Genomic DNA, 15537 nt, shown 5'->3' with positions numbered 1-15537 from the left:
TCCATGATTGGCTTTTAAGAGCCGAAAGCTTTGGTTTATCAAAATCCTGGTGTTTAAGTGACTTTTTCTTGAAGTTTTACAGCTTTTAAATTGGTACTATAAATATCACTGAAGATAAATTAGTAATATAATGGAGTAGTATGATGTTCACAAACTGTATTTAAAATGATATAAGTGCAACTAAAATAGCTATAAGCAATACGATATAAAACCTCACACAGTAGTAACTGATACCCTCTATCCAGCAACTAGGATCTCAGAGAGGGCATTGTCATTTACCAACACTTGCATGCTTTGACTTTGCCCTTATCTTAAATAAGCTCAAACCAAATAGATCCTTCTCCTAATGCTACTAAAAATGATCCCAAATGAGATTTCATCGACTTAATTGAAACTAGGTTTCATAATTAAAATTTTTTAAATTCTAATTCTGCAACATGTAAAATGATGTTAAATTAACACTTTATTTTAATCCACACTATTTTTCTAAACTGAAGTTATCGTCTATAGGAAGCATGCAATCAGTTCTATTTTCTTGTAGTAACATTGACTCTTCTGCTAATGTTTAAAAATACTTTGTGGTGAAACACACATGGTATTTGTCATCTTCACCACTGTACATGTGAAGTTCAAGGGTACGAAGCACATTCACACTGGTGTGCAGCCATCAGCATCCCCAGCCTTGGACACTTTTCATCTTGCAAAAATAAAACTCTTTACCCATTGTGCACTCTCCTCTTCCCTCCTTTAAGATTTTTTTAACAGATTTATGGAGACAGAATTCACATGCCACACAGCTCTCTCACTTAAAGTGCACAATTTGATGGTTTGCATACAGTCACAGAATTGTGCAACCATCACTGCAGTTTTAAATGTCTCATCTCCTCCAAAAGAAACCCCATACCTATTAACAGTCATTCCCGATTTCTGAACAATCGCCCAGCCTTAGGAAACCACTGGTCTACTTTCCATCTCACCAGATTTGCCCATTCTGGACACTTCATATACAATAAATTATGCAGTGTGTGTTTCTTCTGACCAGTTTCTTTCACTTAGCACGATGTTCTCAAGCTTCATCAATGCTGTATCATGTGTCAGGACTTTATCCCTCCTCCTTTTTAATTTTTAAAAAAATACATTGATGTCCATGGTATATGGAAGGCAAAGAGACACAGGTATCTTCCGTTCACTGGCCTACTCCCCAAACACCTGCAACAACCAGGGCTCGACCAGGCCAAGGTCAGGAGCCAGGAACTCCATCTGGGTGGCAGGGACCCAGGTGCTTGATCCATCATCTGCACATCAACAGGAAGCTGGATCAGCAGCACAGGAACCAGGCCTCAGCCAGGCTCTCTGATACAGAACACAAGTGGCCACCCTCCTCCTTCCTCTGGCTGAATGATATTCCATTGTGTGACAATGCCACATTTTGTGTGTTCATCCATGAATGGAGAGCTGTTTTCACTTTTTTGCTAGTGTGAACAATGCTGATATGAACATTTGTGTAGAACTGTTTGTGTGAATATACATTTTCAATTCTCTAGGATACCAAGGAGAATTACTGCGTCACATGGTAATCCCATGTTTCATATTTTGAGGAACTTCCAAACTTTTCCAAGGCTGCCTCATTAGGTTACATCCCCACTAGCTATGTGTGAGGGTTCCAATGTTTCCACATCTTTGCTCATCTGCTTTTTGTATTAAGTCATCCTAGTGGATACGACATGGGATCTCATCATGAGTCTGATTTGCATTGCCCTAGTTATTAATTTTCAATATATTTTCAGGTGTTATTAGCCATTTATATATCTCCTTGGAGAAATGTCTGCTCAAATCCAGTTTTCAATAATGCTGTTTTGAGTTCTTTATATATTTTGGATAGAACTCCCTTATCAGATATATAAACCACAAATATCTCCTCACATTCTGTGCGTTTTCATTTTGATAGTGTCCTTTAAAACATAAAGGTTTTAATTTTGATGAAATCCAATTTAGCTATATTTTTATCATTTGCTTTTACTTGTATCCTTTCCCAAAGTATGGTAATTTTGTAGTCTGAGAGATCACAGATCATCTACTAAAAGCTAATTTTTAGAAGTACACTTTTTTAAAAAAATCACCCAAATTCATCTTATCCCAGTTGTGTCAGTACCCTCAATTAGGACAGAATTCTGATTATTAGCCAGTTGGCCAAGTATAATAGCTAACTACTTTAACTGCAATTTTGTTAAAATAAAACTAATTCAACATCTAATCTCCAAATTGATATTTTAAGAATCCTCTGTGCACTGTGGTCACTAAGAATAACACTTATTGTTGGGAAAGCTCTGTGAAACATTTGTCAAGCATGTAAAATGGCATGAAAGTATAGTAAGATTTGTGTTCTATCGATTGTATAGCTCAAGTCATTTTTCATCACTAACATAAGATTTAATAAGTATAAGTAGTTAAAGATTCTGACTTGGCACTAGTCATTAGCATGTAATTGAACTAGTAAAAAAGATCAGTTAAAGCTGTGTTGATTACCACCTTATCTTTGAAAGGCAATTAAAGACCTCAATCATTGCAACAAGATTTGATTGTGCAGCCTTTATTGGACATTGATCTTTCAGCAAAGTGCGGTTACATTTTCCATTAATTTACAGTAACACAGTTTAACTCCGACACCCTAGACTGTTGACCGAGGTGAGATGTAATGCGAAGTACCTGCTTAGGTAAAGATGCCCCCAAACGCCGTTACTGTCTGAAGGGTAAGTGATGAAAAAAAGCAGACACCTGATCTAGCAGCTTTAGGATAAGGTTTCTGTTATCTGCATTAGCTCTGAAGTAGAGCGGAACCAAGATCCTTGCCTTTTATGTCATCCCACTCATTTAAACAATTATTCATTCTTCAGTACAATCAGAAGATATTTCAGGAAGAATTAAGAGGTGTTTTGTGCTTTCTAATTACAGCTGAGCTTAAAATGGCATGTAATAAAATATACTTTAAAATAAATATGGGCAATAATTTAAAATGCTCCAGTATTTACTGTCAACAATTGGCAAAACATCAAATTAATGACTAAATTTGTGTGATGAGAAAAATTATAACTGTCCTTTTGATATGTTAGGACATCAACAGTGACAAATGAGGGACTTCCCCATGGGCAACCTCGTTAATGCTCCCAGCGCTTTACTGCTTCTTTCCAGTGGTTCACAACTTACGCAGAAACTCTAGAAATCTCTTCCAATGCTCCATCACTGTTTTGTACAGAAATAACAAGGGAAGAGACGCAAGGTTGTACACTAAAAGCACATCTTTTTTTTTTTTTTAAAAAAAGTTTTGCCTGCATTATTTTAAAGACCAAAGCCCATTAAAGAAGTATAGGCAGAAAACTCAAATTAAGGCTTCATTAACTGAAAAAAACTCCTGATCTCCAGAAAGACAGAGACCACTCGGATCCTTCTTTGCCACTGGGGGACAGGTAGGCATGTGCAGACTCGCTCACGCCAGACACCAAGGGTCTTCCCATACACCTTACTTTTGAAAATCTTTCATTGATGAGTTATTTTAAATGTAAACATCTGAAACAGAAGAATGAAGATTACAAAAACAGAGCTTTCACTGAGATACAAGCATTTTCATGATAACATTTTAAGTAGAAAGGTCTTTTGTTTTGTTCTCAGATTACAGATGGAAAAACTTAAGACGCACAGGATCAGAGAGTAGAGTATTGGTCTCAGGTCAAAAAGTAATACAGCACTGACACTAAATATAGGCTCCACTTCTCAATTCCATCATTTACACTTTATCCCTTTAGGGCCGCGATGCTTCGTTTTCACCTTTTTGCTAGTGTGCACAACTTTAAAGGACAAAACATAAAGCACTGCTATTCATGGGAAGCGATTTTCAGACTAAAGGATTCACTCCAGGACTTGGATGCCACGGACGATGTTTTAATTTCTGAACTATGACCCCAGCCATCACCGAGTTCACCCTCATCCTTCACTCTGCTCAACTCCTCAGGAGCAAGGGGTCTATCGATTTTCATGTAATACAAGAAAATAGTACATTTGCTTAATTGTCACACAGTGAGCAAACCAGACAAGAAATCAAGGCTCTATTTAATGCTGCAAGCAGCAGAGAATTACAGAGATCAATAGGGCAGTTTGTCAAAGATGTTCTCCAAGGAGACCCACCTATCACCATATGGACAACAAGTCACACTGGCTCTAACTATCGAAAAACAGGTGAGCAGCGTCAGCAGTGCAAATTATCAGAAATCAAACGGGCCAGTATGAAAAGAGGTGCAACTCGACTGAAAAGCTGTATTTATAGCCTGGTAATTAAAACCCATTTTATCAGCCTTGTGTTGGAACCAAAGCTTTTAACGGAAGTATTGACGAGACCAGCAGCAATGAATGAGCGGTATTTGACTTAAAACTTATGAGCTATAGTTATTTAACTTTGCCCACTACAGAGGAAATCAGTTCTAGCCTTCCTTGCAAAATGCTAATCAGTCAGTTTTATTATTAATGAAGCTTAATGTAACACTATCTCCTTTGTGGAAGCCATTCATTTAACTAATGTCAAGGATATTCTTCTGGACTAAATATATTGGCGTAAGTACTTCTTTGATTAAAGTGTTATTCAGAATTGCTTTTAGACAAGCAAACACTACATACATTGGAAGAACTGTTCACTCTCCGTGGTGCACTTCAAATGACTACCTTTACCAACCCAGTTTGCATTGCTCAATTATTCTGAAGCTTGCACCTCAATCACTTCCACTCACTTTCCCCACTCACTTGCCAGGAGAAAGCATCCAAAAGTCGGTGAGGCTACATTTTATAAAACGTTTTGCCACGAAAATGCATAAATGTTGCTGAGTATCAGCAACACATTAACATAAAATGATATATAATGTATGTTTGTAATTATGGGAGAGATCATAAATCTTAAACACCCATTGGTTTAGAAATTAAATAGTAATACTTAGTTCTCCCTAAATTACTCCAAATTTCTGAAATTTACCATTCGTCAGGGTATTTTGTGACTACCCCCAAGGATAAATTTTTTTTAATGACTCTGCTTTCAAAAATGCAATTAACTTAATAAAATTCTAATGCAGAAGTGCCGTTGGGTCTTTAAAATTTCAGCCCACTCCCCATGGCCAATGTCTATGGATGGGTACCATTTCAGTTAATTGCTTTTATAAACAATTACCAGATTTATTTTTCTGGGCCTGCCCGAGCAGTTGCAATGGCCCGCTAGTTCACCTTCTAGTGAGTCTTGACCGCATTCCCCTTGCTGCCCCTAGGTGAGCCACCATTGCTGTGACTTTTTATAAAAGTACTATGGTGTTGGAGTCTTCAAACAAGAGGTCTGCACGTCCACCCCGCAGCCCCCATCACCTCCTCCAGGCGAATGGCACAAGGCTTCCTGAACATTTTCACCAGAAAGCCTGGCAGCCACGTGGCTTACATTTCACACTGCAATCAGACTCTCATCCAGTTCACCCTCTTATATTATCTTCATCATGTGTCCTAATAGCCTCTACTTGTTTCTCCAGTGTTATGTAAAATAATTACCCCTCTTTTCAGTACAAGCATCTGTATTTGCTCTTCAGAGTTGCTTTAAACTATTAATACTAACTACAGCACCTAGATCCATCATAGTCATTTTTCATCTGTAGTTTAACCTAGTTCTAGGAAAACGCTGGTGTGATACTTCAAGGGTCCGTAGTCCCCATCAGCTAACCAGGGGATGCCGTACATAACAAGGCCAGAAAACCTCTGCCTCTGGAGTGACCCATCTCCAAGAACCAGACAAAGCAGAAGGAGAAAGGTGTTTGCAAAAGTTTTATTTTGAAGGGATCAAAAATAAATATTGCATATACACACAAGAGAAAAAGCCAGGTGTTTACATCCTCCCAGGCACACTGTCAGTACATGGCACCTTCATCTTCTTTATTCAGAAAATAAACTGTTATAGGTCCATAACTGGTATAGACAGTCTCTGTGACCCTGGCAAACAGCCAGGAGCCTAGCCCGTACAGCAAAGTTGGAATACCTAGAAAACAAATAGGCGGGTTATTTCCAAACAGCAATACTCATTCATCATGCACCCACATTCCCAATCACGTAACGCTCTTCCGCAATGTCAACAGATTATAAAGTTACACGGATGATCAGAGAGGACTTGACACTCACCCTATGGTTATCTCAGAACTCCGTCTCATCTAAGTTTGAGGAACCTGGCGGCACATATGTGAGCCTAAACATTTTTAAAGCTATGGAGAAGGCTGAATTTAATTCAAAGCACTTCACTAATTCATCACCTTCAAATAATTTTACGAAGTCATTCTATATTCTTTTCGCAAACAAGCAATCAGAGAAGAATATTCATTAATTTACTTGCAAATGTTTCTGATGATAAGCCTTGAGCTGAAATTAATAGGTCAGCATTACTGATCTTTAAGCTAGATATTAACACTGATGGCTAAAGTAATTTTTGTACAAGTTAGAAGGAAAAGAAACTGGGTCACATAGCTGTCTTTAAAACCTAAGGCAAAACCTAACTCTGGAGAGGATTTTAGCCTAACAGGCATAAGAAACATTCTCATTAGTGTCTTTACCATGGGTTTGAAAACAACCTGGATTCAACCTCTTTGAAGGGGGCTACAGGAGACTCCAATGTGCATCCCTTCTTTAGGGTCTCACCGTTGCTCAGACTTTGCTGCCTTGAGATCAGAGCAGGGATTAAGCATTCCCAGACACGGATACTGTGTTAGGCACAAAACAAACTTTCATGATTTCTATCTTTTCTCAAGGCACCTATTTGAAATCAATGACTATGAACATGTTATAAAGGTATGTACAAAACCACAGGCACACGAATCTGTAACAAACACTGTAGGCTCTGCACAAGTATTAATTTTGTTGCTCTGAATGGGAAATGGACAGAATGTGACAATTTAAAAGAACAGCTGTACAACCGGAAAATCACCTTCTTCTAGGTAACAGGGAAATCAACATACACTCAGGATTGATCAAAGTGCTCACTTTTTCCTTGTGTTTCCGCAAGAGCCCATTTGCTGAGCTCTGCCCACTTGCAGCGTGTGACTGTGCTGGGCCCCTGTGCGCTGCCTTCCGGCCGCTGTGATGCCTCACAGAGGACGAAGAGAAAAAATCCATGTCGGCTGGCATCTCCCTGTTTTTAGGAACAGACTGGGTCACAGGGTGTCATTATCCAGGGCTCCCTGGACACCCGACTCCTATGAAAACTGCACAGTACATGGCCTTCTTTGCCCTAGTAATGCCCAAAGATTCTCTGAATGTCTCAAGGGAATGTTACCCCCCAAAAAAAAAATCCATGAAAAATCACAATAATAAAGCAATTTATAAATAATTTATCCAAAAAGGAGAGAAAAAAAGTGGCAGGAAGGTGGACAAGAACATGGAGAGGCAGAAGTGAGGAAAGAGCAGCAGAAGCAACTGAAATAAAAAAATATTCTTTTAATGCAATGTCACAGCTCCACAAGGTGAATACCAATGGAGTATGGAAGAAAAAAAAAGGGCCCTAGGAGAAACTGCTAATTTTCTAAACATACTGACAGTAAGATTTATACTATATGATTAATAATCCAATGTTAAGAATCTAAAGAATGGATGGTGAGCAACATTGAGAATTTTGGTTTTATAATATTTATCAGCTTTCAGTTAAACACTTGTACTAAAAAATTCACAATTAAAAAAATCACAGGGATGGTTAATATTTTTTTCAGATAAAATGGAGGACTGCTCAGACTACTAGTTTACTAATAACTACATTATTTCTTATTAAAAACAACTAGGAACCATGATCAGGAATAAGAGTTGTCCTATTATCAGTCAGAAATTCTTTTTTTTTAGCCATCTATTTATTTAATGCAAACTAACACATTCAATGGGAAAATTTGCCACCTATGTCATTTATGCACTTAAAAAAAAGCTGCTCCATCTCTAACATATGTGCTTTAAAGTCTGTAAGAGTCCAAGAAAAATTAACATTTTTCCAAACTATTTGAAACCCATCATAACACCAAAATGAACTTGAAAGTCAATTCTCTGCATAATAATTCATTTTGAGTCAGCTGAACAGTAGGTAAACCACTGTCAAATTAAGCACTTAAAAAAAATTAGAACTTGGTAGTAAGTCTCCAATTACCCATTCATTCCAGTGGTAAGCTGCTTTTCCTCCATCTCAATCTACTTCCCAGCAGGACGCCCAGGCTGACAAACCATCAGTAAAATGTCAGCTTCCACTGAAGGGAGCGCAGAGAGCCAGCACGAGTGCACCCAGAGATCTTCATTATTTACAAAACGGAAAAATGAGGGCCTCTGATAATCACTAATGTGGAAGGGAGGAGGAGTAGACTCTCTCAGTGCTCTTATTAGTAGAATATGAACTTGATGGGGGGGGGGGGGGATTATCCATCCCAGGACAGGGAAGGAACCCTTCATCCAATTCACACAGACACAAAACGGAAACATCATCACACTGGCCGAGGCATTCCTTCCAAAAAGCCCAGAAAAAATGTCCCTGTAACAGGGTAGGCCAATCTGTATCAAAGCATGAAGAGTAAAGTTTTCCTCGTTGTTCTATTCGAAATTCTTTATTTGAGCAGGATTTTCAGAATTTCCAGCGGACAATCAAATCACTCATATTAAAAAAAAAAAAAAAACTACAAAAACTTGTTTCTTTTCTCAGAAGGCTTTGCTTTTCTACATAGCGAATGCTCTGGGGATTATCCTACTTTAAAAAAATGTTTTTAATATGCATATCTGAATACAGAAGCCCCTGAACATGACAGTGACCTCAAACGAAATGTTTTTCAATTGTGACAACTTTTCTAAACAAGCTATTCAGTTATTCCTGGTTTACTTTTCCCGAGAATTCTTCCGATTCTGAAAATGCTAGACTAAACTTATTCTTGAATCCAGTCATCCCGCCAGTCTCCCTAAATAATACTGAACTGCATCTTCTAAGTCACCTCGCCCTTCAACTTCCGGTCAGTCTCAGGAGAGGTGGCTCTGCCTGCACGGTCCCTGGAGCTCACCGCGAGATAAGCACATCTGTAAAGGACCACGGCTGCTACACCATCCTCCCCTCCTGGACACAGCTCAGCGCGGTCCCTGGGCATGCAGCAAGGGCTCCAGACCCCATGACCGACAGAGCAAAAACACACAGGCCCCATGCAAACCTCACAGCGCAGCCGCACAGGGCCTCGGCTTCCAACCTGGCTCCCCCAAAAAAATTTTTAAAAAATGAAAAAATTTAAAAAAAAAAAACCGGCTTGGGTCACGTGTTCAGCCGCCAAGTCCAGATTCTGAATTATTGAGATGTAGGCTTTATTTTTTTTTTTTTTAATAAAAACGTATACGTTTCCCTGGTCCTGTCCAGGCTCACGCGTGCTTCCCTCATTATTTCAAAAGGAAAGAGCTCTCCAGGGAGAGCAAACACTCCCAGAATTGAGACATTTCCACGGAAACTCGCAAGCAGCAGCGAGCAGAGGCCTAGCACCCGCGTCGGGCGGGAATGCGGGGCGTCTGCGGTAAAACCAACGCGCTGGGGGTTCACAGCAAGAAAACAAAGAAACTTGGACAGCAGCCGCGGCTTCCTCACCGCCGCCGCCCCGCCAGCAGCTGCGGACATCGGCGGGCCGGGGGCCACTGCCGGGGGCGGCGTCTCCGCGCACCCCTCTCCCTGGGTCTCCCCGGCGGACGCGGGCCGGACGGGGCACCCCGGGCGGGAGCTCGGGGGTCCGAGGGGCCGGGGCCGGGGGACGCGGGCGCCTGCGGGGGGCGACGCGGGGCGGCGCTCACCCAGGTTGACGACCTTGAGCGCCGTGAAGAGGCGGTTCTGCCGGGCCAGGTCCTGCCAGGGGGCCTTGGAGCAGTGGTACTTGATGAAGGGGAAGCAGCCGGTGCGCAGGACGTGGTAGTTGGCGCCCTGCACGGGCCAGTTGAAGTGCGAGAGGCCGAACTGGTCGTTGCGGACGGCGCTGTAGGGCACGCAGAAGGAGGTCCAGTGCGGCAGGCGCCGCTGCAGCAGGTGCCGCGTCAGCACCTCGGACGCGCGGGGCTTCGGGCGGGAGGCGGCGCCCGCAGCCCAGGGGCCGGACAGCGGCAGCAGCAGCAGCCGCAGCGCGGCCTCGTGGACCCTCCGCAGGGCCTCCATGGCCGGCGCGCCCGCCCGCCCGTGCCCGCGGACGCCGCGGGGGCGCGTACCTCGAGGGGCGGGGCCGGCGGGGCGCGCGGCGGGGACGCCCAACGGGCGGCGCGCGAGAGCCCCGGGGCGCGCGTGCGCGCGGCGCGTGCGCACGGAGGAGCGGCGCGGGAGGGGACAGGAGGGTTGGGCCGTGGGACCTCCGGTGGGCAGTGGTGACCTGGGTGGGGGACACGTTCAGGGAGGCGCCATCCCGTGAGGAAGGTGAAGGTCGACCCTGGGCTGCAGTGTTGAAGTCCCTCAGGGTGTCTTCAGGAGAGGGAGTTAAAAGCCGAGACCCCAAGTTCAAAAGAAAAAGTTTATTTTGGAAAATAAGCGCCCCCACGTAGTTAACAGCCTTCATGACGCACCATCACTCATTACCGCTCTATCGCTTTAATAAAAGCTTTTCTCAAACGTTGCAGCTTCTTGAGGTAGTGCCCCACAGACACGCTTTCTTTCTAAAGAAGCATTTCCTTAAAAAAAATTTTTTTAATTTATTTGTTTGAAAGGCAGAGAGAGACAGAGCGAGAGACCTTCCAAACGCTGGGTCACTCCCCAAATGGCCGCTTGGGTTGGGGCTGGGCCAGGCCGCAGTGGGGAGTTCCATCCGGGTCTCCCATGAGGGTGCTGGGCCACCAGCATCCGGGGCCTTCCCAGATCCGGGTCTCCCGCGTGGGTGCTGGGGCCACCAGCATCTGGGGCCTTCCCAGATTCCGGGTCTCCCGTGAGGGTGCTGGGGCCACCAGCATCCGGGGCCTTCCCAGATCCGGGTCTCCCGCGTGGGTGCTGGGGCCACCAGCATCCGGGGCCTTCCCAGATCCGGGTCTCCCGCGAGGGTGCTGGGGCCACCAGCATCCGGGGCCTTCCCAGATCCGGGTCTCCCGCGAGGGTGCTGGGGCCACCAGCATCCGGGGCCTTCCCAGATCCGGGTCTCCCGCGTGGGTGCTGGGGCCACCAGCATCCGGGGCCTTCCCAGATCCGGGTCTCCCGCGTGGGTGCTGGGGCCACCAGCATCCGGGGCCTTCCCAGATCCGGGTCTCCCGCGTGGGTGCTGGGGCCACCAGCATCCGGGGCCTTCCCAGATCCGGGTCTCCCGTGAGGGTGCTGGGCCACCAGCATCCGGGGCCTTTCCGGACACGTGAGCAGGGAACCGGATGAGGCGCGGAGCAGCCGGCTGGCCCGGGAAGCAATTCCTCTTCATTCTGAACGGCTCTTGTGTGGTGAAGGCCGCGAGTCCGGAAAGGCAGTTGCGTGTCAGTACCACGTAACAAGGGCCGTCGTGGTTGAAAACTCCAGGTGGTGTGAGATGCCGTGGCTGGCTTTTCTGTCCTCTCATTTTTCTTGCGTCAGCCCACAGACACTGCGTAAACACCCACGCGTATGTGCCAGATCTTGAAGGGCCTTGTAATCATGCAAATACTTTGAATTTTGAATAGGATTTCCTGTTAGATAATAGTTTCTAAAAGACCCAGCTCCGGCCGTTGTGGCCATCTTGGGAGTGAACCAGTGGATGGAGGACCTCTCTCTCTCTCTCTCTCTCTCTCTCTCTCTTTCTGCCTCTCTGTAACTCTGCCTTTTAAATAACTAAATAAAATCTATTTTTTTTTAAAGGTTCTAAGTGGAGATGTGATGTGATTCTGTTTATACAGGTATGAGAGAGCGAGGTTAAACTGGGAAGCCAGGAGGTGACAGCATAAATTAAATCGAGGAGTGGGCGTTGTGGTGCCCTGGGCTGACTGGGATCCTGGTATCCCAGACGGCAGTGCCTGGTTTGAGTGCCGGCTCCTCTGCTTCCGATCCCGCTCCCTGCTAAGGTGCCTGGGAGGCAGTGGATGTGGCCCATGGATTTGGGACCCTGCCGCCTAAATGGGGGACCCTGCTGGGGTTCCTGGCTCCTGGCTTTGCCATGGCCCACTGCCTGGTGCTGCAGGAACCTGAGGAGTGAACCAGCAAGACAAAGATAATCTGTTACCGTGCCTTTCAAACAAATCACTCAATCTTTTTTTAAAAATCCGAATTTAGAAAACATTGGAATCATTTTCAAAGTCTGCCACAGAACCCCAACACACAGAGTAGGCTGAAACTTGTATTGATAAGCATTTATTAAGTCAAACTTTTTTAAAACAATTACCTATTTTTTTTTAAGATTTCTTTAAAAGGCAGAGTTATGGAGAGAGAGGGAGAAACTGAGAAACGCTCCATCTGCCATTCATCCCCCAAATGTCTGTAACAGCTGGGACTGGGCCAGGTTGAAACCAAGAGAGGAGCCAGGAACTCTATCCTGGCCTCCCATATGGCGGGCAGGGACCCAAGAACTTGGGCCATTTTCTGCCGCTTTCCCAGGCACATTAGCATGGAGCTGGATCAGAAGAGGAGCAGCCAGGACTCGAACTGGTACTCAGATATAGGATGCCAGTGTCACAGCCAGAGGTTCCCAAGTCCAAGTGTTTTTTGTTTGTTTGTTTTTTCTTGTTGTTGTTTTTTTGGCAGGCAGAGTTAGACAGAGACAGAGAGAAAGGTCTTCCTTCCGCTGGTTCACCCCCCAAATGGCCGCTATGGCCGGCGCGCTGCACAGATCTGAAGCCAGGAGCCAGGCGCCTCCTCCTGGTCTCCCATGCAGGTGCAGGGCCCAAGCACTTGGGCCATCCTCCACTGCACTCCCGGGCCACAGCAGAGAGCTGGCCTGGAAGAGGAGCAACCGGGACAGAATCTGGCGCTCCAAACAGAACTAGAATCTGGGGTGCCAGCGTTGCAGGCGGAGGATTAGCCAAGTGAGCCGCAGCGCCAGCCCCCAAGTCCAAATTTTTAAAGAATAACCAACAGTGCCACAATGCTGGTCCCCAAGTCCAAATTTTTAAAGATTATAGGTCAAAAAAAAAAAAAAAACAAAAACACAGATGAGGCTGGTTTGTTGTCTTGGGTTTTGTTTTATTTTGATTTGTTTTCAACAGAAAAGTTTTTGGAAGGAAATTGGGTGGGTAAAATAATAACTGGAAGTCTGGAGAGGAGGCTCAGGAAATGGGACAGATGCAGGGGACTCTGGAGGCAAAGACACAGTTGAAACCAATGGGAACCAGCCTGGTGAGGATGCCGGCCTGGCCTTAGCACTGCTGGCTCTCAGCTCTATTGCTTTATGCTCAAAAATACTGAATTTGGGGGAGGGGAGTGGGCAACAGTCACTGTTCCAGAAGCCTCAGCATCCAGGTACTTTCTGGGTCATTTTGATTGTACACTACCACTAAAGTCCCTGCAGGGAAGTAGCTTCGAGAAGAGTGGTTTTCAAGTGATTCCCTGTGAAACCTGGGCTTGCACCTCGCTGACAAAGATGGCAGCAGGAGAAGAGTGATGAAATCCACACTACCATGACTTAACCTCAGATTAACATGCGGCCCCTTTTCAAATGTTAAACGTTGGCATTACCTCTTTCAGCAATATGGAAACCTGTTTTTTTATTAAAAAGAATAACCTGAGATTTGCGTCAAATAAGTGCCATAGCCCTAAAGTATGTGGAGAAACACTGGGTTCTATAACACATGAGAAAGAAATCATTGATATGCAGAAGCAGGTGTTAGAAAGATTCACTGCATTTTCTCATGATGAAAGCTTGGCAAAGGGGCGCGCCCCCTGCAGGAGTTCTCTTGGAAGCCCTTCTCCTGCATTAACCCTCATCAGTGGTGAGGGTGTCTCCTAACCCAGGGGCGGGAATGTCCCGCCTGTGGGCCTTATAAATTCATTTGGTCTGACCCTGCCAATGCAACTACAGAAAAGATTTGAAATTCAGTAAATCTGTGGGGAGCAACTGGGAGCAACTCGGACTAGACTAAGTTACTGGAATTAAGACTTATTCTATGCATCTGCTCTCCCACAATATGGCGCTGGGAGAGGAGGAAACAGCTTCTACACAGCTACCTCCAGTTCAACCAATAAGCTGCAGGACCTGCTCCTGATTGGAGGAGAGCAGCGTACTCGGCGTGTGGGTAGCAGAGTTGGGATTGGTGGAAGAGGACTATAAAGGAGGAGAGAGACAACATGCACCAGGAACATCTAAGGGAAACATCTATCTGAAGGAACACCTGTGCAGCCCCCGAGAGAGCCGGCCGGCGGTGTGCCGCTCCCCCGCGGAAGTGGGGAAAGTGGCAGGGGGAACCGCCCTTCCACGGAGGTGGAAGGGACGGCAGCCAACCCGGGAAGAACCAGCAGTAAACCCGGGGAGGGCCGAGCAGACGAAAGAACAGCGCAGGGTCCTGTGTCGTTCCTCCGTGAAGACAGGGAGCGACAAAATCTATAGCAGGCTAATTTTTAAGTTGACAATTTTGCATGGCCCAAAAATGATGTTGTAAATATTCAAATAGCCCTGTGTCTAATCCAAGGCTCTTTGGCTTTCTCCTCTTGTCTGTTCTAAGGTAGGACATTCCTTCAACAGGGCTGATAGATGATAGGCCATATCCAGGTATTCAGGAATGTTTGAATGAAACATTACCCTACCTAAAGACAGAAGCGAACAATATGGCATCACTCTGATTTTAATATTATATGGTACCATTTCCATGATTGAAATCAGGCAATTTAAAAAATAAAAGCAACTTGGAACAGATGCTTGATTTTTTTGGTGTTTTGTTTTGTTTTTGATTTGGATTTATTTATTTGAAAGAGTGCCAGAGAGAGAGAGAAACTTCCATCTGCTGGTTTACTCCCCAAATGGCCACAAACAGCTGGGGCTGGTCTAAGCCGAAGTCAGGAGCTCAGAACCCCATCTGGGTCTCCCACACGGGTGGCAGGATCCCAAGCACTTGGGCCACCATGCTCTGCCTTCTCAGGTGCATTAGCAGGAAGCTGGATCGGAAGCAGAGCAGCGGGGATTCATACTCTCCAATATGGGGTATCAGCGTGGCAAGCAGCAGTTTAACCCACTGCACCACAACCCTGCCGCTGATTTTCTTCTCAGTTCCAACTCTTGATGGCCATGGAACACAGGGGTTTAGAGGTGTGTCTGAAATTGGCATTCAAAGATTATGGCAATACTCAAAAGACCCATTGTATCCACAAAAAAGAATGCATTAAATGTAGAGATACTCAGCTTTCCACAAAACATAGAGAAATGGTATGTCCCTCAGAAAGAAGCCTTTAAAAATAATTATTAAGAGTGATGGCATGTTCAGCATTTAGCATGTGCGTGAATATTTAATGCTACTACTAGAAGAAATTTAGCATTATTGGTTTTGTTTTAAAAGCATCTAGGACATTATAGATGTTTGGAACATGTTAGAAATTAATTTTATAAAATTGGTAAACTGGAGTATATTAAA

General features: G+C 44.7%; 1 protein-coding gene across 1 annotated transcript; it reads right to left on the bottom strand.

Annotated features, from left to right (window-relative positions):
• Positions 1–5823: 5823 nt before the first annotated feature.
• On the bottom strand, positions 5824–10258 carry C12H15orf61 (chromosome 12 C15orf61 homolog). Its single transcript, XM_051821818.3, has 2 exons — positions 9847–10258; positions 5824–6052 (listed from the first exon to the last, which is right to left on the bottom strand). Exons 1-2 carry the CDS (start codon positions 10199–10201, stop codon positions 5925–5927), a joined length of 483 nt encoding a protein of 160 aa, XP_051677778.1. The 5' UTR covers positions 10202–10258; the 3' UTR covers positions 5824–5924.
• Between the last annotated feature and the right edge of the window lie 5279 nt (positions 10259–15537).

The sequence above is a fragment of the Oryctolagus cuniculus genome, chromosome 12 (assembly GCF_051225735.1).
Source record: "Oryctolagus cuniculus isolate XC-2025 breed Fujian yellow rabbit chromosome 12, ASM5122573v1, whole genome shotgun sequence".
NCBI classification, from domain to species: domain Eukaryota; kingdom Metazoa; phylum Chordata; class Mammalia; order Lagomorpha; family Leporidae; genus Oryctolagus; species Oryctolagus cuniculus.
This window is presented reverse-complemented; position numbering and strand designations above follow the sequence as displayed.

Excerpts from the sequence above, each read along its gene's own strand:
- C12H15orf61 (XM_051821818.3), bottom strand. The coding sequence starts at position 10,201 with ATGGAGGCCCTGCGGAGGGTCCACGAGGCCGCGCTGCGGCTGCTGCTG. Across the intron at positions 6,053-9,846 it reads GCTCAAGGTCGTCAACCTGG|GTATTCCAACTTTGCTGTAC; the intron begins GTGAGCGCCGCC and ends TTTGTTTTCTAG.